Raw genomic sequence first — 25,590 nt, forward strand, 5'->3', positions numbered from 1 at the left:
GATGCTTCAAACATACCTTGATCACACCCATCCTCAAAAAGTCCTCCCTTGACCTCTTCTTGGTGTATAGCTATCACTAAATATGACTTCTCCCCTAAGCCTCAAAACGAGTGTAACAATACGTCCATTTTGAACTGTCCTCAAACCTCTCTACCTGCTCCCTCTTTAACCACTTACATCTGGCTTCCAACACTACTTTGTCCTGCTCTTTCTGGACCTGTCATCTGTCTTCGACACAGTGGACCATTCCCTTTTACTACAGACTCTCATCTCTTGGCATCACAGACTTGGCCCTATCTTGGATCTCTTCATACCTAACAGACAGGACATTCAGTGTCTCCCACTCATACACTACCTCCTCATCTTGCCCCCTATCTGTCAGAGTCCGCCAAGGTTCAGTTTTAAGACCCCTGCTCCTCTCCACCTACACCTTCGGCCAGGGACAGCTCATGGTTCACGGCTTTTAGTATCCCCACTGTGGTGATGACACACAGATCTACCTCTCTGGACCTGATACCACCTCCTTACTAACCAGAATCCCACAGTGTCAGTCCTCTATTTCATCTTTCTTCTCTGCTAGATTTTTAAAACTTAACATGGATAAAACTGAATTCATCATCTTTCCACCATCTCCTTCAACCCCCCAACTCAAATTAAATCAAATTGCATGGCTTGACTCTGATCTTTCCCTCAAATCTGAGATTCAAGTTCTTTCTCCTTCCTACAGACAATAACTCAAAAATATCTCCTGAGTCCGCAGATTCTTCAATCATGACTCTGCAAAAACAGTAGTGCATGCTCTCATCATCTCCCGCCTTGACTACTGCAACCTTCTGCTTTGTGGCCTCCTTTTCATAGTATCACACCCATCCAATCTATCCTAAACTCTGCTGCCTGACTAATACATCTGTCACCCCACTATTCCCCAGATTCTCCCCTCTGTCAATCCCTGCACTGGCTCCCCATTGCCCAGAGACTTCTGTTCAAAACCATAACTTTCGCATACAAAGCAATTCACAACCTGTCTCCTCCATACATCTGTGACCTAGTCTCCTGGTACTTGCCTGCACGCATCCTGCGTTCGTCAGAAGATCTCCTTCTCTACTCCCATTTTATCTCCTCTTTCCATAATCGCATACTAGAATTCTCCCGTAACTCTGGAACTGTGCGCCCCAACATATCATACTCTCGCCTACCATGGGAACCTTCAAAAGGAAACTGAAGAAATACCTCTTCCGACAAGCCTACAACCTATGCTAACCATTGTTCCACTATACCACTGCACAAGCAGCTCTACCCTCTCCTACTGTATCCTCACCCATCGTTTGTAGACTGTGAGCCCTTATGGGCAGGGTCCACCCTCCTCCAGTAGCAGTTCTTGACTTGTATTGTTTAAAATTATTGTACTTGTTTATATTATTTATACCCTTTTCAGATAAATGGCGCTATAACAATAAATAACAATACTCCAATTTGTACTCCAAGTTGGGTCTCCTTCATGTGCTGCCTGTAGCAGTAGGGCTCCCAGACTGAGAGACCTTCAATTACTTTCAGTCAGCTACCTGTGTTACTATACTTAAATTTTTATAACCTTTGTGGTAAATCAAGCTGATATTTGTGCCACCTGAATGTGGCTGATCAAAAATCACATTTACGCACAGCAGGCTTACACCAGTCCCTCACCCACCTCTTTTTAAGTGAAACTTAAATTCAAAGCTATGAATGCTGGCCCAGACCCTGATACCTCATACATGGCTCATGGCTGACTGCTGCTGTGCCATCATCAAATTTGTACTGTGGGTCAATTGATGACACTTTTCCGGGTGTCTGCCCCTAATTTGAACTTTTTGGGCAGCTTTTTGCTCCCCCTGAAGATGTTGTCTATGCATCTGGTTTTGCCTCCCATTGAATTCAATGAGGTTTGGATACAATTAGTGAACTGTTCGGAAAACATCGGTCCGTTCGCAGAATCTGAACCGAACCTTGAAAGGTTCGCTCCTCTCTACTGGTAACATTGAATTTCCAAAAGGTTAAATCATCTCGACTATCTAGCTTAAGTCATTAAATCTAATTTTAAGACTGTCTAGTCTAAGTTTATGTTACCTATTCACAGAAAAATGTGCCAAAATGTGGGTGCATTTTTAGAACACTGTGCTGCATGTAACACCATGCCTTTCTCGGGCAACTCACGCCTCATTATTGGACAAGTTGGAAAAAATATTTAAAATACACAAACTATGCTGCAAGGCTTAGAAGATGTTTTATGGTGCACGTTTCGACAGAATTCTGGTGTTTTTAGGTTGATAAATATGGCCCATTATGTCAATATTTTATAGCAGCACCTTCAAATAATACAAGCTCTTGAAGTGGTCTTAATGTCAAAATAGGGTTACCATGAACATAGAAACATCCTTGTTAGAATACTGTACTTTTGTATATGTACTTATAAATATTAAGTTTTGCACATTTAAATCTAGAGTGACATGCAGTGAGTCAGCTGCCAGGTGCTCTAAAGAAGTAAAGGTGCATTGTGCCTGATGGTGCTGGGAGTTATACCTTTGCTTCTAAAATATGGGGTATATACTCTAACCCACGCTAAATCATTTTACTGTTTTAATCATTAATAAAGATCCAGATAATATTGTCAATCTTTGTCCAAAAGTAATTTGTGAAATACCCGCATACTGGAGATCAAGTCCCAAAATGTATTATGTTGTGTGTAAGTCAAATATAAGCTTCAAATCTTGTGTGCATTTTCTATATGGTTTGTATAACAATAACATCACTCATGTTAATCTAAAATGCAACTTGACAGTCATCCATGCTTGAGATGTGTGCAATACACCTGCGTTACTTCTAAAAGGATATACGTACAATATATAGCGTTTCAATACGTGTGTTATTTCCAGTCACTTAGCAGCTGTCCTTCCACCTTGTAACATTTTATTCTAGAACTGTCAGGCTATATGCCCACACTAGCGTTTTTAAATGCTCAGGAAAAGGAACGCCTTCCCAGAAAAAGAGCGTCTTTTTTCCACGCGATTCTGGCGCGTTTTTGGCAAAAAAGCCGTGCGTTTTTGACGCGCGTTTTCTGGAAACATTGGGGAAGGCTAAAAACGCTCAGCTATGCGGAAATTAATGAGCATGCTGCGTTTTTAGCCGGTAAGCGATTCCTGAGCGGTTAAAAACGCATGCATTGGCACAAAAAGCCAAAAAAGCATGCAAATTAATTTGAAGCATCTTGTAAGCATTTCTGCAGCGTCTGAGCCGGCACAAACGCTGCGGAAACGCTTACAAAAACGCAACGTGGGCACACAGCCTCATAGTCTATAAGTGTATAGAATAATATTTAAGCTAGTGATAGAAAAATCCAATACACAGTTTCATTTCTGGTTCCTTTATTAGTGGCACAATTCAGAAGACAATATACATTTCCTATATTTGGCTCATACATTCTTGTTCCAGTTTACAACTTTTCCAGTACAGATATTAGATCTAAAAATAATTTTTAAGAAACGATTGCATAAAAATATATATAATATATGTTTATAGATATTTTCAGATCTCAATTTCTAGTATCTTAGTTTAACAAAAATAAGTCATATTAACATTTAAGTTATAATTTTAATTTAATGCATTTAAATATACACATCTTGGTCAGTGGATTAATACAGCAAACAACAGCAAATACTGTAAACCAACTCCTAGTGTAATATTAGCACAAGGACAGTTACACAAACAGACTCCATGAACACATCCTTAGGTCAGGAGCACTTCTTGAAAAGTCAACTTTGCAAATAGCTTGTAGTTGGTGTATTGGATTACTCTTATTATGTAGCAGCATGGACAAATGCACTTTGAAATATGTAATTAATTAGTTATTTTTTCAGTTATCAACCACTTTTGATTTGTTGAATCAAAGACCTTGCATGAGAAATTGTCTAGTGTAGAAACAGAGGACATTACAGTGCCTTCTTGCAGCTCCAGCCTTCAGCTGGCGCAATTAATCTCCTATTAACAGTCCCTGCTCTCCAGTGCTTTAACCTGCTGGGCATTACTTGATAAGGATACTTGATTAACATGGAAATCATATGTGGCAGTTTTCAATCAGGTATGATAAGAGTAACTGAACGCTCCTTTTTTTTCATTATTAAGTACAGTATGAAAATGTATGAAACTTTTTAATTCACCTCATTAGGCGATGTGGTTTCTTTCATGTTCATAAAAATGATTTAAATGGCACAACAGCATGAGAGGAGCACATCTTCTGTTTATCCAGTGCGCCTCTCTCGCTGCTGTGTCAGCATCTTTCACTCAAAGCACTCAACTTAATGCTAGTGAAAAGATGTTTTTATTTGTAGTACTTAAACATTTTGGTCCCAAGGACCTTCATCAGTTACGTACTAGTAGTTTCAAAACGAGTATACAGCGGTATTGATAAATATATCCGCATCAAATAGTGAGGTAGTCTTGATGCCTTAATATTGGGGCAAGGTAAAGGCTGTGAGAGCCGGGCGTCTGTGTCCAAACCCCTCCTCAGACAAAATCCGTCTCCGTACTCCTATTACTTAGACATGGAGTCCATATGTTGCACATCAATAAGAAAAGCCTGGAGAAAGCTAGGTTTTTGAAGGCGTCTTTGATCATATTTTTTAACTGGAAAGAAGTAAAAACTGTCTAATAGAGTGAATTACAAAATTTCAGAACTTTCCATGCTGAGCACAATAATGAAAAAAATAATAGTATACTTATTCTTTAAGTTATACAATTTCTCACAATACCAATTCAGAACAATCTCGCCCCATCTAATAAAACAATCTTTTAACATTTTCATATTTTTTTTTTTTTTTTTACATAGGAGCCTATGACTGATGAATTGCATCTGTCAGAGATATCTGACACAAAAAACTAGAAAAACAGGTAGGGATGACAAACTAGATCTATTAAGGCATTGAACAGATTGTATAAGCTTAATCTCACAGTATACATTTCAGGATATGTTCGTTTAGAGACAAATTGAGGAAGAACACATCTGTATGTATGAATGCAGCACCTATACATTTCTATGAGGTGTATTTTGCCTTCCTATGTGTCACATTGCATATGGAAGGGTTTTTTTGCGGTGGCGGGGTGTTCTGCAATGATTCAACAGAAAATGTATGAAAAAATGTTTATTCGTTGGACAATATAGAGATTTGATCTACTAAAAGCATTGCTTCTGGGGAAGAAAACTTAGTAATACAATACTTACAGAGGACATAGATGGCCTACAGATCTGCGGTACAGAGCCGAAGAGACACCACAGCCTCCATGCATAAGGCACTGAAGGCACATTATGAAGCCCCTACACATTTTAATGGGAGTGCTTGCTTCTTTAAATACTGGGAGCAATTTTCTTTGCTAATATAGAATTCTGGTCTTGGGTATTATTTCATAAAACAAATTGGTCTAGCCTCATCTCTATGTCCTGTCTGTATTGTGCTGCAGGCAATTTGCTGCTGTCAGTTCAGCATTAAAATTTTCAACTATACAAAGGGAAATAACACAACTTCAAAATCTCACTACAGCGGTGATAAATTCTAGTGCATGTTCTTCCAAATGGCTCAGAATATCTGAGAAGGCAGTCTGATCTATATGAAAACCCTCTGAGGAGCACATATCAATAACCAGCTACTGTGCACTTACAAAAGTAGACTGTGCATCCTATTGATAGTATACCTAATACCATGGTCTTCCTGCATTCTAAAACCACAGACTATTACATAGCCATCAGCGTACAGATTTAAGTAATACAGAGTACTTATTACTCAGATATAGCATTGCTAAATTCATCACAGAACTGTTATATGCCTGTAAAGAAGCACTCATTATTTTTTTTATTCCCTAACCCCGTGTAAATGATAATGTAGTATCAGTGTGATAGTATATACACGGCTTGCTGTCTTCTCAGGTACCCAGTGCTTCTCTGGTCTTCTCCGTCACGTGACAGCGATTTAGACTCTCCGGATCACGCTGTGATCTGTGTGACATAGAAGTGACTTTTACAAAGTAAGGCTATGGAGCTTCAGAACGAGGCTCCATAGACTGACATTGTAAGTCCAAATTCACATGTGCAGCACTATGTCAGTATTTTACATCAGTATATGAAAGCAAAAACAAGGAGTGGGTGATAAATACAGAAGTGTTGACATGTTTCTATTATATTTTTCCTCTGATTGTTCCACTCCTGGTTTTGACTTACACATACTGATGTAACACATTGACCAAATATTGATCGTCTGAACATGGCCTTTAAGAGACTTACGGCTCAGACATTGAGTGAAGCGGAGAGACCGAGTCACCATCACGTGATCCAGAAGAGACTGGAGAGGCGTTGGACATCGGAGAATATAGCAATCAGTGAGTATAGAAACACACTAACCTTACACTAACATTCACACAGGTTTAGGGAATAAAAGTATTAACATGAGTACTTCTTGCTGATTGACCAACTATGCACTACTACATCTGTACAATTTTAACTTATAAAATAATTAACTGTGGATATATTCCCTTATCATTTAATAAAAAGACTTTAATGATAAAAAACAAACTTGGAGTCAGCAAGTCATATCTTATGACATGAGATACTTCATTTTCCTTCAAAAATATGGGCAACATGTACAAATATATCACATCAATCATATAAGCTTGTGTGTTTTATAATACTGGGATAATTCAGGTGACTGATACATAAATTAGGCAACTGCATTTCTCTGTGGATTTCTTTAAAGGGGTCCATCAGTTTCAGAAAGGTTGCCACTTGGGCAGCAATTGGAATGTTATGTTCCTGTCTACAGTGAGCGCACCAACACAAGGCTTGCATGGCAATCAGTAATGCAGATACAGGAAGGAAATTTGTAGATTTCTTGTACAGGAAGTGATTACATTGATGATTTTGAAAATGCATAAGATGAGAGATCATAAGATGTCCTTTATTTGCGTTCTTTCTTATGCACTGCTGCCCCGTTCAAGGAAAAGCACCACAACCAGTGTAAGAGGCAAAATTGGGACAGGGTGCATGCTGGAATGTTTAAAGATTACAGAAAACCTACACATAGTACAAAGGAGGCAGTGAGAAAGAGTAATACCCTACATGATGAGAACCAATGTTTCACCAATCCTATCCTGATTTGCCAGCCTTACATTTGAGCCTATTGTGCCATATCAAAAATAAAAAGTACAGTTTACAATAAGAGACGAGAGGACAAGCCATGACTGCATTGAAAAGCAGTTATCTGAAAAATGAGGTCTAATGTAAATAGCTGTAAGGCAAAAACCAGCACAGAAATATCGGATATAGAAGTTTTACTATGTTTCATTATTTTAATATTGTATCTTCAAACTATAAAAAAAAACAGGAAGACAATTCAAGATCTAGCGAATATTTACAACTGATTGCACAATATTTTATTGGACCCAAAATGTTATTAAAATTATGAGATTGTAGTAATGTAATCTGATTTGATCAGTAGAAGATCTGCTCTTTGAATGTGACCTATATGGGACCATTATTCATCTTTGTTCAACAGACACAGTTTTACCAAATGGCTAATTCTTCCGCAAAAAAGATTTTACTGTGTTAACCTTAAAAAAGTTCATATTCTTGCAGATAAATTGTTCTATGGTGAAACTACTTTTCACAAACCTAAGAACAGATAGATTAATAGAAGAATGATTTTTAATTGTAAAAAAAGATTTGACATCCATTCAATTTGATCTTCATTTTCACTATTATAAAATACCATGACAAACAAATTCTTCAAACAAGGAATGATGCCCCCTTCCCTATCCAATTTTGAAGCCTGCCAGAAACTGGCAATAATTTTTGCTCCTATACAACTTTCTTCGCCGCTACAAAATTAAATCACAAACTGCAGCCTTGTCACAAAAAGACAGAGAAAATGGAAAACTCCTAATTCATGGGTTGTATATAGTATTCAGAGTGGATTTTCAATGAATAACACAAGCACAAGATGACTCTGTTGGTCTGTAGGGCTTGTCTCGTGTTTTCAAGATCTGAGGTAGAATTTCTTGACTCAGAGCCATACAGTACATATCAGCCAACCGCTATCTTACCCCAACACATGCAGAATCCTTCTCTACCTTGGTATCAGAAGGACTCCAATAAATATTAAATGGTGGACTAGACCCACTGAAATCAGCAGGCTCCACTGATGTATAATTATTATAGCCATAATTAATGCCCATTGTACGGTTATTTTTTTTCCATCACAACAGCAAATGGGGTAGGCAATGTTTTTTTTTTTAGAAATCTTCTTCTAAAGTTTAGGGAATATCAATCAAGTAATATTATGTTGCTTTTTGCTGTGTAATGCCACATGGATCAGGTACCGTAACTATGCCACTAAAAAACTGGATGGCATTGCTAAGTTATATGCCGGTACTGCCTGTATCTTTCCATAGTGATAAGGCTACACAAATATTATTACCGAGGTTATCCTCCCTTTAATCATTGCAGTAAATAGGCCCAGGGAGGGGCCTATCCACTATTCACCTACCAAGTCTCCTCTACAATTGCTATGGTGTCCCCTGCCAGTCTCAGGGCATCAACATCCAGAAGTCTGCAGTCTTCCCATTTTGTCTGGAAGAAGTAAATTGGCTTCAGCAGTCATGGACAGGGCTGGACTGGGACCAAAAAGCGGCACAAAAAAAATTCACCAGCCCACATACAATGAATGTCCTCACTGCACACACACACACTACAGATACCACACACACACACACTACAGATAACGCACACACACTACAGATAACGCACACACACTACACACACACTACAAATACCGCACACACACTACAGATACTGCACACACACTACAGATACCACACACACACTACAGATACCGCACACACATTACGCACACACACTACACACACACTACAAATACCGCACACACATTACAGATACCGCACACACACTACAGATACCGCACACACATTACAGATACCGCACACACACTACAGATACCGCACACACATTACAGATACTGCACACACTACAGATACCGCACACACATTACACACACACTACAGATACCGCACAAATATTACAGATACCGCACACACATTACACACACACTACAGATACCGCACACACACTACAGATACCACACACACACTACAGATACCGCACACACATTACACACACACACTATAGATACCGCACACATTACACACACGCACACTTTACACACACGTACACTACAGATACCGCACACACATGTATTACACACTCAGACTACAGATAACACACACACGTATTACACACTCACAGACTACAGATACCGCACACACATTACATATTCACACACTACAGCTACCATACACACATGTATTACACTCACAGACTACAGATACCGCACACACATTACACACACACACTACAGATACCACACATCAGTATTACTTAGGGTACCGTTACACTTAGCAATGCACCAGCGATCCCGACAATGATATGGATCGCTGGTGAATCGCTAAGTGGTCGCTAGTGATCTGCCACACAGGCAGATCTCACCAGCGACATAGCAGGGGTCGCTACTTACCTGTCAGACGCAGCGATCCTGACGTCCTCTCGCCCGCGTCCATGTGTCGCTCGTCGGCGCCACAGGAAGCGCCCAACGAGAAATGGTCCAGGACATTCTCGTGCGACCAGCGATGAGCAGCGGGGGAGCCAGTCGGAGGTAAGTATCACATGTAGCGATATTGCTAGCAATATCGCTGCTACATCACAAAATCGGTGATGTTACAGCGATATTTCTAGCGATATCGCTATGTGTAACAGGCCCCTTACACACACACACTCTCTCTTCTGTGGTGCAGAGGAGGCTGATGTCCATATGCAGCTCTTCAGGTTCTAGTTCTCAAAGCAGCTCTGTCCCGTCACCTCCCCCGATGCAGATCAGAGCAGAAGACGTCACCGTGCTGACTTGAGCTGCTTCCCTAGCTCTCCCTGGAAGCACAGCACACACAGCAGGTATTACCTTTTATTTTGCGTGCTGCTGGCTCTATCCACTGTTCTGACGCTGGTACTTTCCAGCGTCAGACAGAGAGGCAGGAATCCTGTGCGTGCTGCGGCGGCGGCTGCCTTTTAAAACTTCTGACAAGGTCCTGTGTGCAGTGCACGCTCTCCTGCTTGCCTTCACTGAGGAGGGCAGCAGCCACGTACACAGTCACGGACGAGGGGTGCGCTCACGCACAGACGCCGGCAGACGTGGCCCTTGTCAGCGTGTGCAATGAGAGGGAGCGCACACCCAGGGCATAGTCAAAGGTTTTAAAGGGCCGGCGGCCCATTTCCTAGTTCAGAGCCGCCGGCCCACCGGGAATCTGCAGATTACCAATCCGGGCCTGGTCACGGATCTGGAGGCCATGAGACCAGTGGGGGACAGAGTAGTGCTGCTTTGGAGGGTGAGTATGACCAATTGAAAAGAGGTTTAAAGGGGTTTTTATTTACTTTAAATGTAATGTTGGAAAGGACTTAACGAGTAACCGTTTTTTTTTTTATAATTCAAAACTATATATGAAAATAAGAAACTTTATAATATATTTTATAAGAGTAATTTGCTTCTTTCTCTTCTTGGACTGATCATTTATTCTAAATGTTCTCAACATGTCTCAGTGAAAAAAGATATTCCCACTACTGACACAGGAGATGGCAGGTGATGCTCATAAAGATCTCTGGGAAAACCATTCACCTTTCACCTTTCAGAAGAATTTCCAGGAGAATGTCTGTGTCGGCCTCTAGCTCCTCCTCACTCTCATATTCATAACATTTTAAGAACACCAACTTATCTCAGAAACAGGAAAATCTCTCTTCACAGACTACAGATTGTACCCATGAAATGAGAGTGAAATATCAATCCAAGCGGTAAATGAAGCTAATTTCTCTAATAAGATATTTTGCAAAGTTGCTTATTTTCAAGTGTGCTACCTAAACTCTTTTATGTTAATTTGTTCTTTTCTGATTGTTGAGTTTTCTACTCTAATTTCTGTACAATTTTAGGGGCCTCCATCTTGCCAAGGCGGCTGTTAGCAACATTTAGAAATAGGTCGGGATCACATTACTGTGCGTGAGGCGAGAAATTCGCACGAGTTTCTCGCATCAACACCCGGCACTGCCGCCGGCACTCAGGACCGAAGCTGCGGCTGCATGTATTTCTCGCAGCACACACGGTAGTGTGATCCCGGCCATAAGCTGTATAATGGCACATGGACCATAAGCAATAACAGTCTGGATATAACAATTAAGGTAGGTAGGATAGTTTTCTAAACATGAAGTGCAATCCTTATACAATTAATTGCACAGGAAGGGAGATTTGCGACCATTGTGTACTGTTAAAAGGAACTTGTCAGCACATTCCAGCCTTATTTGCATTTATTATTGTTATTTATTATTATTTGTCATTTATTATTAATTGCATGGTTTCTATGCACATCATATTTCTACAAGAAAGGTAACACTTTTATTGGGGAATAAGAGCCTATACAGCCATACTACTATTCTATATGTAAAAAAGTGGTGACTGATTTTCTTTAATGGTGTGATCCTGTGTTACTTATATAGAGGAGTTATCCCTCATTTTTATTCTGCCTGTGATGACAATGACATGACCACTGAAAATGTAAGGGTGGAAATTCATCTTTGATGATATTTGCTCGGTACTATGTCAGTTTTCCAATTATTTTTATTATTACTGTAGATGCTTTCTTTTTACCTGCAATTTAACTAATAAGCTAATCGTGTTTAGGATGCAAGTAAACGAATATGCACTAAACCTAGAGTCTCAAAGTTGCTAAAAAGAGGCTGATAGCTAAAGATCCATTAACAATGCACAATTATCATGAACAAGTGTTCCTTGGAATGCTCATTCTTGATAATTGTGCCCTCCAAACCGGATGCCTATCACTTGATAAATGAGCAAAATGTTCGTTTTTCAGGTGAAATGATTAGTTTGCACAAAAGATCATCATCAGCAGCAAATCCTCCTGTGTAAACAGGACTGCGCTGCCGAGAATAAAGGCAATCTATGTTCCCAAAACAATCTATTACTTATTTTTCTATGTGTATCCGAATAGGGTTCCGGCCTGTCTAAACACTATAAACTACTGCTGACCAACAGACATGTTGACAGATGGCCATTTTTTAATGCTGTGCATCACACAGTGGAAATGGACTCTATGAATTATGTGCAACAGGAAACATATTGTTTACACGGTATCATCAGTTCTAATAAAGATACAGTAATTGAATTTTCAGATTCACTTTTGTGAATTTAGTGTTCTGTTTCATTATATGAATCTGACATTAAAAGTTATGTAACCTACTAAAATTGGCAGTTGAGCGCTTTCTATATTATATAGTGTACACCTAATAATAAAACACAAGGTTGAATTTCAAGCTTGAATATTCTTTCATTATTTGCTTCTTAATTCTTTCTAGAGTTAGCTGACAGCATAAAGACAGTTCCAATCCTGGTAAAAATGAAATCATTTTACTAGTGTTGCTTTCAGCAAAAGGTGTACTGTTGAATTTCCAGGATTTATCTTGCCAACAAGAATATTTTATTGGCAAACTCTGAATGCATTTCAAGGCAAAACACATTTTACTTGGCACATATATTGTGCAGCATAGCGATACATTATTTTCCCTTTTGAACCATTATTTTGAAACAGCAAACCAAGTAAAAATTTTGGCCAGTTGACAAAATAATCAAGGCAGACTTGCTGTTCTGGACTTCTCAAGTGTGTCGTTGACTGGGCACTGCAGATAGGTACAGTTGCTTTCTTCAGTTATTTTGTTCTACAATGTACGCACTGAAGCAGAGACCTGGAACAAAAGAAATGTACAATTAAATCAGCATATTTAATATAAAAACCAGGCTATAAGTTTGGTACCTGCTCAATGGAGATTATTGTTATTAATATTTGGCTCTAAACATAACTGCTTTCTAAGAAAGTCAATTTTGCTAAAAACAAATGAGTTACAAGTCACATCAAAAATTAATTACAAGTAATATAAAGGAAGTTAACCCTTACTGCAGAAGTCATTTTTCACGTTTCTGACCAGGTCAAAGTTTTCAAATTCGATCAGTGTCACTTTTTTCAAATTGCTTTTATTGAAAATTTTTAAAGGGAAGGGGATACAATACACACAAATGATGTTATTATTAAAAACATCTAAAAGGGATATAAAAGTGGGGAAAGGGATGGGCAATAAGGGCAAGGAAAGGGGTAAAACTTTAATAAGGCAAAATGGAAAAAGTGGGTAAAGAAATGGAGAAAAGAAACACCTGTAAAAATAGGCGAGGAAAGACGAGCGCACATTTGTAATATTAAGTTAAGTAAGGATTATGTAATTATATAGTACTTTGATGAAAGTTCTCTCTAGTAAAAAGAAAAGAAGAAAAAGTATGTTAGCATTAAGGACAAATAGAATAAGACTATTAATTGCTACATACTCGTGTCAGGGTCGAAAAACATTGTTATCGACTATGGGGGGGAGGGGAGAGTTCGGTTTAAAGATTCCAGTATCAAGTTGACCACCTATTGGAGCAAGAACAGAATAAAATCTTGTTGATTATAATCCAAGAAGCACACAGTTGAAAAACCTTTATTAATTAAGTTGCACAGTAATCCAAGGATAGTAGTTTAGTTGAACCGATGTCCAATAATTGTAATCCAAATGAGGCAATATAACATTCTTGTATTCCGAAATTGCAATCCACATATAAGTTTTGAAATGTAAGTCAGATTTATACAACCATTCATAGTACAAAGATGAGAATAAAAAATATTCAGCCAAATACTAGATTATTAGAGTTATTTGTAATCCAGGTTTAAGTTATGTAGGGAGAGTAAATTGGTGGTTTGCAGGAATTCTCAACTGTGGAAGGAGATCCAGACCTTTCTCTGGCGCATCAATAGTATGGAATTTGTTGACAAGTTGAACTTACAATGTCACAGATTGGTGCCATTTGTATTTTTTTCCTGCAGATTTTCTATCTTGAACTGTTGTTTTAGATAGATCTTTAAAAAGGAGGATGGATTTGTATGGAGTTGGAAATTTCCTAGTATTCCTCCTTAAAGCAAGTACGTTGTTTCTAAATTGTGTAGATTTAAAAGTTACACTTACATCTCTTGTGATTCCTGTTGGGAGGTTATTTGGTTTTGTGATTCTGAAGGCTTTCTCACTGGGTTTTCTTTAGGAAGATCCGGAATTAAATTAGACATCATCTGAGAAATATAGCCTTTTAAGGATAGTGGTGTAGTCTTTTCCAGCAGTCCCCTAATTTTAAGGTTATTCTTCTCATAAATATCTTCAAAATAAACCATTTGTGAATTTAAAGATTAAATCTCCTTTTGCAAAGATTTAAAGGACGGGGCAGGTGTTTTTTGCAGGATTTAAATAAGTGTCTGTAGATAAATCTATACATGGCCTTATTCATTCTTTAATGTACACGGATCAGTCGTCCTGGTCCCTTTGCAGAGAAACAGCCCCAAAGCATGATGTTGTCACCTCTTTGCTTCACAGTAGGTATGGTGTTCTTTGCATGCAACTCAGCAACTTTGTTTCTACCAAACAGTTCTACTTCGGATTTATCAGACCATATGACATTCTCCTAAAACTCTTTTGGATAATCCAAATGCTTTCTAGCAGACTTCAGATGGGCCTGGATATGTACAGACTTAAGCAGGGGGACATCTCTGGCACTGCAGGATCTGAGTCCCTGGTGGCATAGTGTGTTACTGATGGTAACCTTTGTTACAGTGGTCCCAGCTCTATGCAGCTCATTCACTAGGTCCCCCGTGTGGTTCTGGAATTTGTGCTCACCGTTCTTGTGATCATTTTGACCCCACGGAGTGAGATCTTGCATGGAGCACCATATCGAGGGCTTCTGCACCTTCTGCACTGTACCTTCTGCACTGCCTGTGACAGATCGCTGATCTGTCACAGCGATCTGTCACATGACAGTTATGTCCCCCCTGGGACATTGTAACAAAGTTAAAAAAAAATGTAAAAATAATTTATAAAAAATCACTAAATAAAAAAAAAAATAATTCCCTAATAAATTCATTTTTTGGAAATAAAAAAACCAAAAACAATAAAAGTACACATATTTGGTATCGCCGCGTCTGTAACGACCCACCCTATAACACTGTCCCACTAGTTAACTCCTTTATTGAACCCCTTAAAAAATAAAAATAAAAAACGAAGCAAAAAATAAAGCTTTATAATCATCATACCGACGAACAAAAAGTGCAATAACGCGCGATCAAAAAGACGGATATAAATAACCATGGTACCGCTGAAAACGTCATCCTGTCCCGCAAAAAACGAGCTGCCAGACAGCATCATCAGCGAAAAAATAAAAAGTTATAGCTCGCAGAATAAAGCGATGCAAAAATAATTATTTTTTTATATAAAATTGTTTTCATTGAGCAATAGAATCAGCGACGTTTTCCTCCAAGCTGTCCTTTAAGGGACACTTGAGTTTGACTCTTCCACTCTGGCGGTGGAGGTTTGCGTGGATTCCGGGGCAGAGAGCAATTTTATGTCGTCAGCCTTCGCTCAACGGCACGCTATACCCCTGGTTATGATGTCTACACCAGTCACCGTCAGAGTGGTGAACGGCGCCACTTTACCCTCACAGATAACCCACCAGACCGTTCCCTTGTTACTCTCAGTGGCTCCATCTCATCAGGAGACGATATCCCTCCTCATCATGCCCGAAGGTATTGACCAGGTACTTCTAGGGGTCCCCTGGCTGCGGTACCACTCCCCCCATATAGAGTGGTCCTCAGGGAGGATTATTGGGTGGAGTAAATCATGTGAGGGAAGATGTCTGAGGGAGTGCATTCAGGTTGCCTCCACCGAGGTTCCCGCTGATCTTTCCTCGCTCCCCAAACACTATCGACAGTATCCGAACGTGTTCTCCAAAAAGGCGGCGGAGACCCTTCCACCGCATTGCCCCTATTACTGTCCTATTGACCTCTTGCCTGGTGCTGTTAGGAGTGGCGGAAGGCACTAAATAAAAATATAATTAAAGTGCCTTCGCCACTCGGGGTCCACCATGCGGAAGCTGGAAAAACCGCATCTAAGTGAAGGCAGAGCAATCTGGCGGCAGTGTGCAAAGGGTTAAACTGCACCCAATTGCACTAAGCAAGCTCTGTTACAATCACAGAGTTTGCCAGCAAAAAGCAAACACAGAAACCCTGAGTCTGTTTAAGGTCACAGACCCTCAGCGATGCACACGCGGTAATTATGGTCACAGGAGTAGCCTTAGACAGCAGGACTACTCCGTCTAGACCTACCGTAGAGACACATGTGCGTGGCATTGCAACTGCGAGCGCCCGTCAGGACTGCAAACGCAGTGCGGTGATAATTGCGCCACTGGCAAAATGCTGCTATCACGCTGGCGCAATGCAGACGCTAAGCTGCTGAGCTAGATGGAGCAAATGCGCGCTGGCGCTAGCGCTGCTACTGGCAGAACTCAAACACTCACACAGACGTAGTATCAGAGGAATGGGGGTTTCAAATGAGTCATTCACCAGTCCAAGCATCCATCAACAAACATACAGCAGCAAGTATGAATATACTAGCGCATGGCGGAACAGCCATGCGCGCTTTTTATAGCGAACGGGACCTTCCGGAAATCTCCAAGGCTCCAGGAAGAGACAATGGGATTCGACACAGGACCTGAGCACCTGACTCGCGAACTCCAATGGGAGTTCGTCCCATGAGCATGCTCAGATGAGGGAACAAAGGACTTAGCCTCTGGAGAGAGTTACCGCAGGGCTATCTCCTCTGCAATCTCCTTTACAGCAGGAAAGACGCAGGAGACTGCAGCATGTGAGGGTCTAGATTTCAGCAAGGGAGAGGCAGAAATCTGACTCCTAACATTACCCCCCCTCCTAGGGCCCCCTCCTCCCTGAGCCCTCCGGACCATCAACCTGTGCCCTGTGGTGGCATAGGGCACAAACTCGTCCGAAGGCAAGCTTGGTGTCCAGGTAGGTGAGACGGTAAACCGGGACACCTGGATGGCATCAGTGGAGGCAAGGTCACCAGGTTTCAGAAGAGACACCTGGGAAATGGCGGGAGCGGCCGATGCAACAGAGCATCGCCGTGAGTCAGCGGCCGTCGCCACCTTCTGCATAGGAAGGCTATCCTGAGCACATAAGGTGCATGCCTGAATAAATCTTTTGATGTCCCGAGCCCTGTGGGGCCACCAATACGCACCAGCCAATAGCTTTGTGGTTTGCATATAGCCTCGATGGTTGTGCGCATTGGACGCGTGTGCCCAGGCGAGAACTTGAGTCCTTAGATGAGGAGGGACAAAGGTCTCGATGACCGGTTCAGATTCCGAGCATTGCGGGGAGCTGGCTTCCTGACAAGCAGCATACACATGGTAACAACTGCAAAAGGGCTCTTGGGTTGGACCTGTATCAAAACCGGTGCGAGACACCTCCATGGGCTCTGGGGGTAGAACCTCTGGCTCAGGCAGCTCAAGAGGTTCAAAAAATTTGGGAGCCGAGCTAGCTCTCCGCTTGGAGTGAGCATGCTCCATACCGCGCTACGAAAAACGGAGGTCGATACGCGAGGAGACAGAAATTAGCTCCTCCAGGCTGGTGGGGATCTCTCTGGTTGAGAGAGCATCCTTGACATGCTCCGCTAGTCCACGCCAAAACACGGGGATAAGGGCCTTGTCGGACCACTCCAGCTCAGACGCCAGTGTCCGAAAACGGACGGCATACTGGCTAACTGAGAGAGACCCCTGAGTCAGTGCGAGTAACTGCAGAGACTTGTCATGCGTGACTCGTGGGCCGAGGAAAACCTGCTTGATGGCCATTAACAGGTGCCCCGCGGTCCGTATCTCAGGATCACCGTGCACCCACAAAGGCGTAGCCCATTCCAGAGCCTTGCCCGACAGTAGGGATATAACAAATGCCACCTTGGCCCGTTCTGTGGGGAATTGCGCAGCCAGCAGCTCTAGGTGGATTGAGCACTGGCTGATGAAACCCCTACAGGAGGCGCCATCCCCGGAGAACTTATCGGGTAATGGGAGGCAGGTGACTGTCAGTGCAAGGGTGGACACGGACATACGGCCTACCGCATCAGTTAGAGCCTGTACAGCAGCATCCGTAGCTTGTGCAGTGGCGAGAGCCTTCTCGAGGGTGAGTAACCGGTTCTCAAGCTGCCGTATGCACTGCATAAGTTGCTGCTGATCTGCCCTCACTAGCAAGACCCTGGCATTAGTATAATGTTAGGAGTGGTGGAAGGCACTAAATAAAAATATAATTAAAGTGCCTTCGCCACTCGGGGGTCCACCGTGCGGAAGCTGGAAAAACCGCAGCTAAGTGAAGACAGAGCAATCTGGCGGCAGTGTGCAAAGGGTTAAACTGCACCCAATTACACTAAGCAAGCTCTGTTACAATCACAGAATCTGCCAGCAAAAAGCAAACACAGAAACGCTGAGTCTGTTTAAGGTCACAGACCCTCAGCGATGCACACGCGGTAATTATGGTCACAGGAGTAGCCTTAGACTGCAGGACTACTCCGTCTAGTCCTACTGTAGAGATAATGCAGTGTGGCGATAATTGCGCCGCTGGAAAAACGCCGCTATCACGCTGGCGCAATGCAGACGCTAAGCTGCTGAGCTAGATGGAGCAAATGCGCGCTGGCGCTAGCGCTGCTACTGGCAGAACTCAAACACTCACACAGACGTAGTATCAGAGGAATGGGGGTTTCAAATGAGTCATTCACCAGTCCAAGCATCCATCAACAAACATACAGCAGCAAGTATGAATATACTAGCGCATGGCGGAACAGCCATGTGCGCTTTTTATAGCAAACGGGACCTTCCGGAAATCTCCAAGGCTCCAGGAAGAGAAATGGGATTCGACACAGGACCTGAGCACCTGACTCCCGAACTCCAATGGGAGTTCGTCCCATGAGCATGCTCAGATGAGGGAACAAAGGACTTAGCCTCTGGAGAGAGTTCCGCAGGGCAATCTCCTCTGCAATCTCCTTTACAGCAGGAAAGGCGCAGGAGACTGCAGCATGTGAGGGTTTAGATTTAAGCAAGGGAGAGGCAGAAATCTGACTCCTAAAAGGTGCTGAGCCTCCCCGGGGTCGAGTCTATCCCCTATCTCTCCCGGAGACAGAGGCCATGTCTCAATACATCAGGGAGAATCTGGCAAGAGGATACATTAGGAAGTCAGTGTCACCAGCGGAGGCAGGATTCTTCTTCGTCTTCTTCTCCAAGGCCTTCTCATCCATTAAGTCCCATTTCGCTAGCGCTCCCATTCTACATCGCTCCGATGTAGATAAGCCCTTCATTCTGGAAGTGGATGCCTCTTCTGTCGGTGCTGGAGCGGTCCTGTTTCAGAAGGACACACAAGGTCGGAAGCACCCATGCTTCTTTTTCTCCAAGACCTTCACACCGGCGGAGAGGAATTATGCCATTGGAGACAGGGAGTTGCTAGCGATGAAGTTGGCCTTCTCGGAGTGGAGACACCTCCTGGAGGGGGCTCGCCACTCTTTCCAGGTGTTCACCGACCACAAAAACTTGGTCTATTTGCAAACAGCCCAGCGGCTAAACTCTCACCAGGCCAGATGGTCTTTGTTCTTTTCCCGGTTCCACTTCAACCTCCATTTTCTCTCCAGGGAGAAGAACGTCCGGGCCGATGCTCTCCAGCTCCGTGGTGTTCTTGGAAGAAGAGGAGGAGGAGCCTCGGCTGATCATCCCATCCAAGAGCCTGAGGACTGTGGCTCCGGTTGCCCTTGAGTCAGTACCTCCGGGCAAGACATTTGTCCCTGCCTGTCTGCGACCAGAGGTCCTCTCTTGGGCTCATTCGTCCAGGGTGGGTGGACATTTTGGGACAAAATGGACCTCTGAGCTTTTGGCGAGGACGTACTGGTGGCCGCATATGGCCTGTGATGTCAGGGATTATATTCAGGCGTGCGTCTCTTGCGCCCAGAATAGGTCCTCTCGGCAGCGGCCCGCTGGGCTTCTTTTTCCTCTGCCGGTAGTGGACAGGCCCTGGGAGATGGTCAGTATGGACTTTGTGGTGGGGCTGCCAAAGTCCAGTGGCAGCATGGTCATTTGGGTTGTCACCGACCATTTCTCTAAGATGGTGCACTTGGTACCTCTCTCCTGGTTACCTTATGCGCGGGGCCTGGCAGTGTTGTTCATTAAGCACGTTTTCCGCCTGCATGGCATGCCGGACAAGATTGTCAGTGACCGGGGTCCTCAGTTTGCATCCCGGTTTTGGAGAGAGCTTTGTTCCCTGCTCAACATTGAGCTGAATCTCTCCTCGGCCTATCATCCCGAGATGAACAGGTTGGTAGAGAGAGCCAACTAGACCCTGATCACATATCTTCAACATTTTGTCTCGGCCAGGCAGGCCGAATGGGCATCCTTGCTGCTGTGGGCAGAGTTTGCTTTGAACAATGCTGTGGCTGACTCCACCATTCCTCCTAAATTACGGTCAGCATCCGTGCATCCCTGTGCCCATGCCTGTGTCATCCACCGACTCCATGGTGGCAGACTGGGCGGTGGAGGCACATGACATTTGAGATCGCACCCAGGATGCTATCCGGGCTACCAAGGAGAGAATGAGGACCTCCGCTGATGCACACCAGCGCCCTGCTCTGACTTTTGCCCCTGGCGACTTGGTGTGGCTCTCCGCCCGAAACATCAGGCTGCGGGTAGAGTCCGCTAAGTTCGCACCGCGCTACATTGGCTCCTTCAAGGTTCTCGAGCAGATCAGCTCTGTGGTCTACTGTCTGGCCCTTCCATCACACTTGGCTATCTCTGATACATTCCACGTGTCCCTCCTTAAACCTGTTCACTTGTCCCGGTTCTCCGAGTCATCTGCCGGGACATCAGACTTGTCTTCGGACGAGTTTGAGGTCAATGCCATCGTGGGATGCAAGGTGATGCGGGGCAAAAAGTTTTATTTGGTGGATTGGAAGGGTCATGGTCCAGAGGCTCGGACCTGGGAGCCAGTGGAGAACATCCACGCTCCTCTTCTCATTGTGGAGTTTGAGCGCAGCGAGGCTCAGAGGGGAGGGGGCCCTAGGAGGGGGGTAATGTTAGGCGTCGGATTTCTGTCGCTGCACAGCGAGAATCCCGAGCCTTACTTCCGGTGGTCTCCCATTCCTCTCCAGCTGCAGAGGAGGTTGCTCAGCAAACTCGTCAGTCCAGGCGCTCTGCCCAGACCAGCTCTGTGGGTTTGCTTGCTGCTGCCACCTCTGGCGCAGCTATGAAAATGCATGCTGCTCTGCAGCAAGATTCTCCAGGGACTAAGTCCCCATGTCGGGCCACTGAGCATGCCTGTGGAGTGATCTCCCATTGGAGATCGAAAGGTCACGTGCTCCGGTCCTGCTCCTGTTCGGATTGGCCCATCCGAGAAGCCAGGAAGGTCCCGGATGCTCTCGGCTATAAAAGGTTCGCATGGCCGCTCGACCATGCTCTAGGATAAGACTGTATTTACAGACTATGTGGAGTGAGTGATGTATGCACGCTTGAATGTCTCTGGTGAATGACTCATGAAGAAACCCCCTACCCTTGGTACGCATGTGTTGTGCAGCCTAGCCTGCTAGTGCCCAGGCTTAGGCGTAGGTAGGACAGAGGTTGAGTCAGGCATCAGTCCTCACCAGGGACTCAGCACACCTCAGTGCACGTGCTCCATAGCCAGCGTCCATAGCGGCGTTCGCGGCAGCGATGCCGCGCGTTCAGTGGGCCTAGAAGGACTCTAACCCTGTGTCCTTGGGGTAGAGTTCTGTGGCCACACATTGTGGCTCTGTGAGCTTAACAGACTCTGGCATTTACGTTCAGCGGTTGTGCGGCTCTGTGCATTAACAGAGTTCGCCCCTGTTCACATTGGGTGACGTAACCCACGTGTGACTGGTTTCACACCGCTTAATTCTTCCGCCATTACTTAGCAACAGTGTACCACCTCTGCACGGTGGACCCCGGGCTGCGAACGCACCTACTATTATTTTACAATGTGGTGCGTTCCGCCAGCCCTAACATGCTGTGAGGGAGCGCGGTTAGGTAAGTGTGATGTTTTTTTATTTTTTTATTTTTTCTGCTGGGGCCATGCATACCAGGATGGGGGCGGGGGCCAATTATAAGGATGGGGCCATGCATACCAGGATCAGGGTTGGGGGGGAAATCATACCAAAATACTATTATTAAAGAGAAATGAATATTAATTGCCCTCCACGCCCATGGGCGTGGAATGCAGTGAATATTTATTTCTCTTTAGTAGCAGGATAAGGAGTTACCAGCAGCCGCCGGCTCCAGCCTCCTGTGGCCCGCTGCTCCGCCGATGCCATTCCCCCACCTCCCCACCAAAGTCAGAGCCGGTACATCCAGACTATAAGTGCATTTTGGAGTAAAAAGTGCGTCTTATAGTCAGAAAAATACAGTATACGCCTATATAGATGGCTTGGAAGGGATGGTCCTACTGACAGATTTACTTTAATTCACATGTGAATAATGTGGATAAACTACATACAGTTTCTACTTTTGTTTTACTGTAGTTATATAGTTACTAGATATGTGCCCGATGCTATCGCATCGGGAGGGCAGTAACATCACGATGGGGGCAGCATTGTGGTGCTGGGGGTGGCAGCCCACCCACTTCCGTGCAGTCACAACCGGCAGGAAAGATGGTGTTTTGCGGCCTGTGCTGGAGATGGTGTGCGATGCCACCAGAGGGTGGCCGCACCCAATCTCCAGCACAGGCCTCAAGCCGCGGTCTTTCCTTTCGGCTGTGACTGCACAGTGGTGGGTGGGCAGGCAGCAGCGGGATCTGGCGTGTGTAGTAAGGCGGTGGGTCCTGGTGGGGGTCCGGCGGCATCCCTCTCATTACTCCCCCCTCATTACACCCTCTCGTTACACCCCTCTCACAGCCAGCAGGAAAGACGGTGTTTTGCGGCCTGTGCTGGAGATGGTGTGTGGCACCACCAGAGGGTGGCCGCACCCAATCTCCAGCACAGGCCTCAAGATACGGTCCTTCCTGCATGCTGTGACTGCACAGAGGTGGGTGGGCAGGCAGTGGCAGGATCTGGCGTGTGTAGTCAGGCGGTGGGTCCTGGCGGGGATCCGGCGGTGGCATCTCTCTCATTACTCCCCCCTCATTACACCCTCTTCATTACACCCCTCTTGTTATACCCCCTCATTACACCCCTTTCACAGCCTCGTGATCGCAACGGTGGCCTGGATCCGAGCGGCAGCTGGGATCTGAGCGGCGGCTGGGATCTGAGCGGCGGCTGGGATCCAAGCAGTGGCCGGGATCCCAGTGGCGGTCGGGATCGCAGCGGTGTTCGGGATCACAGCGGCAGCCTGGATCCAAGCGACAGCTGGGATCCCAGCGGCGGTCGGGATCGCAGCGGCAGCCTGGATCGGAGCGGCAGCTAGGATCCCAGCGGTGGTCGGGAACTCAGCGGCATTCGGGATCGCAGCGGCGGCCTGGATCCGAGCGGTGGTCGAGATCGCAGCGGCATCACTTGGGTGTTCCAAAATGGCGGTCGGTGTACTTCTGGTGTGTTGCGGTGGATTGTGGGATTCGGGGACATCCAGACGGAAGTGGATGATGGACAATTTAAGGCAATTATATATATATAGATAAAGCTTGAAAAAAAACTACAGTGGGTCTATGAAGTTCAACCTTTCTCCATCAATTATACATTTTATCACTAAATTAGCTATAACACAATGTTATGTGTACTGAGGAAATCATCCAGCCATTTTTAAAAGCTGTTATTGTATCTGCCATTACTAACTCTTGTAGTAGGGCATTCTACAGTCTAATTGTAAAAAACCCTTTCCTATTTAGCTGTCATAATCCCCTTTCTTACACATGTAATGAGTGCCCCCTGGTCCTTACTATGTCTTTTGAAATAATAAGTCATGTGCCAGTCCTTTGTATTTGCCAGAAACTCATATATCAACACAAATAAATGAGATCTCCTCTGAGACGTCTTTTTTTCTAAGCTAAACAAACCTTAATATGACAGGTCTTCCATCCCTTTTAATAATCTATTGGCCTGCCTTTAAAATGACAAACTTCTTTTTAAAATGTAGAGCCCAAAACTGGATCCCATATTATACGTGTGGCCTCACAAGTGATTTATAGAGGGTTAATAATACATTAGAGTCACAGGATTTTCTCTTTTTATACACCCTAAAATCTTGTTTGCTTTTGCAGCTGCAGCCTGACATGGAGTACTGCTGCTCAGCTTACTTGTTACCCGAATACCCAAATCCTTCTCCTGTTCTGTAGTCACGAGTATACTCCCATTTAATGTATATGCAGCAATAGGATTACTCTGTCCTAGGTGCATTACTCTACATTTATCTACATTAAACCTCATTTGCCAAGTGGCCCATTCAAACATCTTATCTAGATAATTTTGTAATATTGTACTATCAAGGTCAGTTTTTAATATCCTACATATGTTGGTGTAATTCGCAAAGACTGATACTTAGCTTTCAATCCCATCCACATGGTCATTAATAAAGAGATTAAAAAGAATTGGTCTGAGCACAAAAACCTGCAGTCGCCATTGCTTATAAAATCCCATTTAGAGAATATACAGTGGTATGTAAATGTTTAGGCACCCCTGATCAAAATTTACGGTTACTGTCAACAGTCAAGCATGTTGATGATCGTTAAAAACGGCCTAAAGTTAAAGATGACACATTTTCTTTGTATTTTTGGCCCAAAAAAATAACATTGTCATTTTTTTTTCTTTTTAAAAATTACAAAAAAAGAAATGGGCCGATGCAAAAGTTTGGGCACACTTGGAGATTTGTGTGTTCAGACAACTTTGACCAAGGTTTCAGACCTTAACTATCCTGTTAGGGTTATGGCTTGTTCACTATTAGGAAAGACCAGGTGATGCAAATTTCCCAGCTTTATAAAAATTCAGCCTCCTCTAACATTGTTCCAAAAAACAGTTGCCATGGGTTCTTCTAAGCAGCTGCCTATCACTCTGAAAATGAAAATGGTGGAAGCCCACAAAGCAGGAGAAGGCTATGAAAATATAGCAAAGTGTTTTCAAGTTGCCCTTTCCTCAGTTCAAAATGTAATTAAGAAATGGCAGTTAATTCAGCTTCAGAAGTATGCAAAAGAACATTTAAAACAAGCCTGATGCCTTTTGGAATCAAGTCCTATGGACTGATGAGGTTAAAATAGAACTTTTTAGCCACAATGATCAATGTGTGGAGAAAAAAGGCACAGAATTTCAGGAAAAAAATCTTGCCAACCATTAAGAATGGGGTTGATCAATCATGCTTTGGGGTTGGGTTGCAGCCAATAGCACAGGGAACATTTAACCAGTAGAGTGAAGAATGTATTCAATGAAATTTCAACAAATTATTGAAGCAAACATAACACCATCTGTAAAAAAGTTGAAGTTGAAAATAGGACGGCTTCTACAAATGGATAATGATCCTAAACACAAGTCAATGTCCACAATAGACTACCTCAAAAGACACAAGCTGAATGTTTTACAAA

The 25,590-nt window shown here is 43.6% G+C and overlaps 1 protein-coding gene across 8 annotated transcripts in view; it reads right to left on the reverse strand.

The window, feature by feature from the left end:
* Positions 1-3,381: 3,381 nt before the first annotated feature.
* The window catches only part of COBL (cordon-bleu WH2 repeat protein), an 803,866-nt gene continuing 781,657 nt past the window's right edge, over positions 3,382-25,590 (reverse strand). For all 8 annotated transcript variants that reach the window (XM_073549883.1, XM_073549882.1, XM_073549884.1 and 5 more), the window contains one exon: positions 3,382-12,886. In XM_073549883.1, coding sequence (XP_073405984.1) covers positions 12,860-12,886 — 27 coding nt within the window. In that variant the 3' untranslated portion in view covers positions 3,382-12,859. The remainder of the gene's footprint in view (positions 12,887-25,590) is intronic.

This window comes from Dendrobates tinctorius, unplaced genomic scaffold (assembly GCF_039654945.1).
Source record: "Dendrobates tinctorius isolate UK_male_01 unplaced genomic scaffold, ASM3965494v1 ptg000162l, whole genome shotgun sequence".
NCBI classification, from domain to species: Eukaryota; Metazoa; Chordata; class Amphibia; order Anura; family Dendrobatidae; genus Dendrobates; species Dendrobates tinctorius.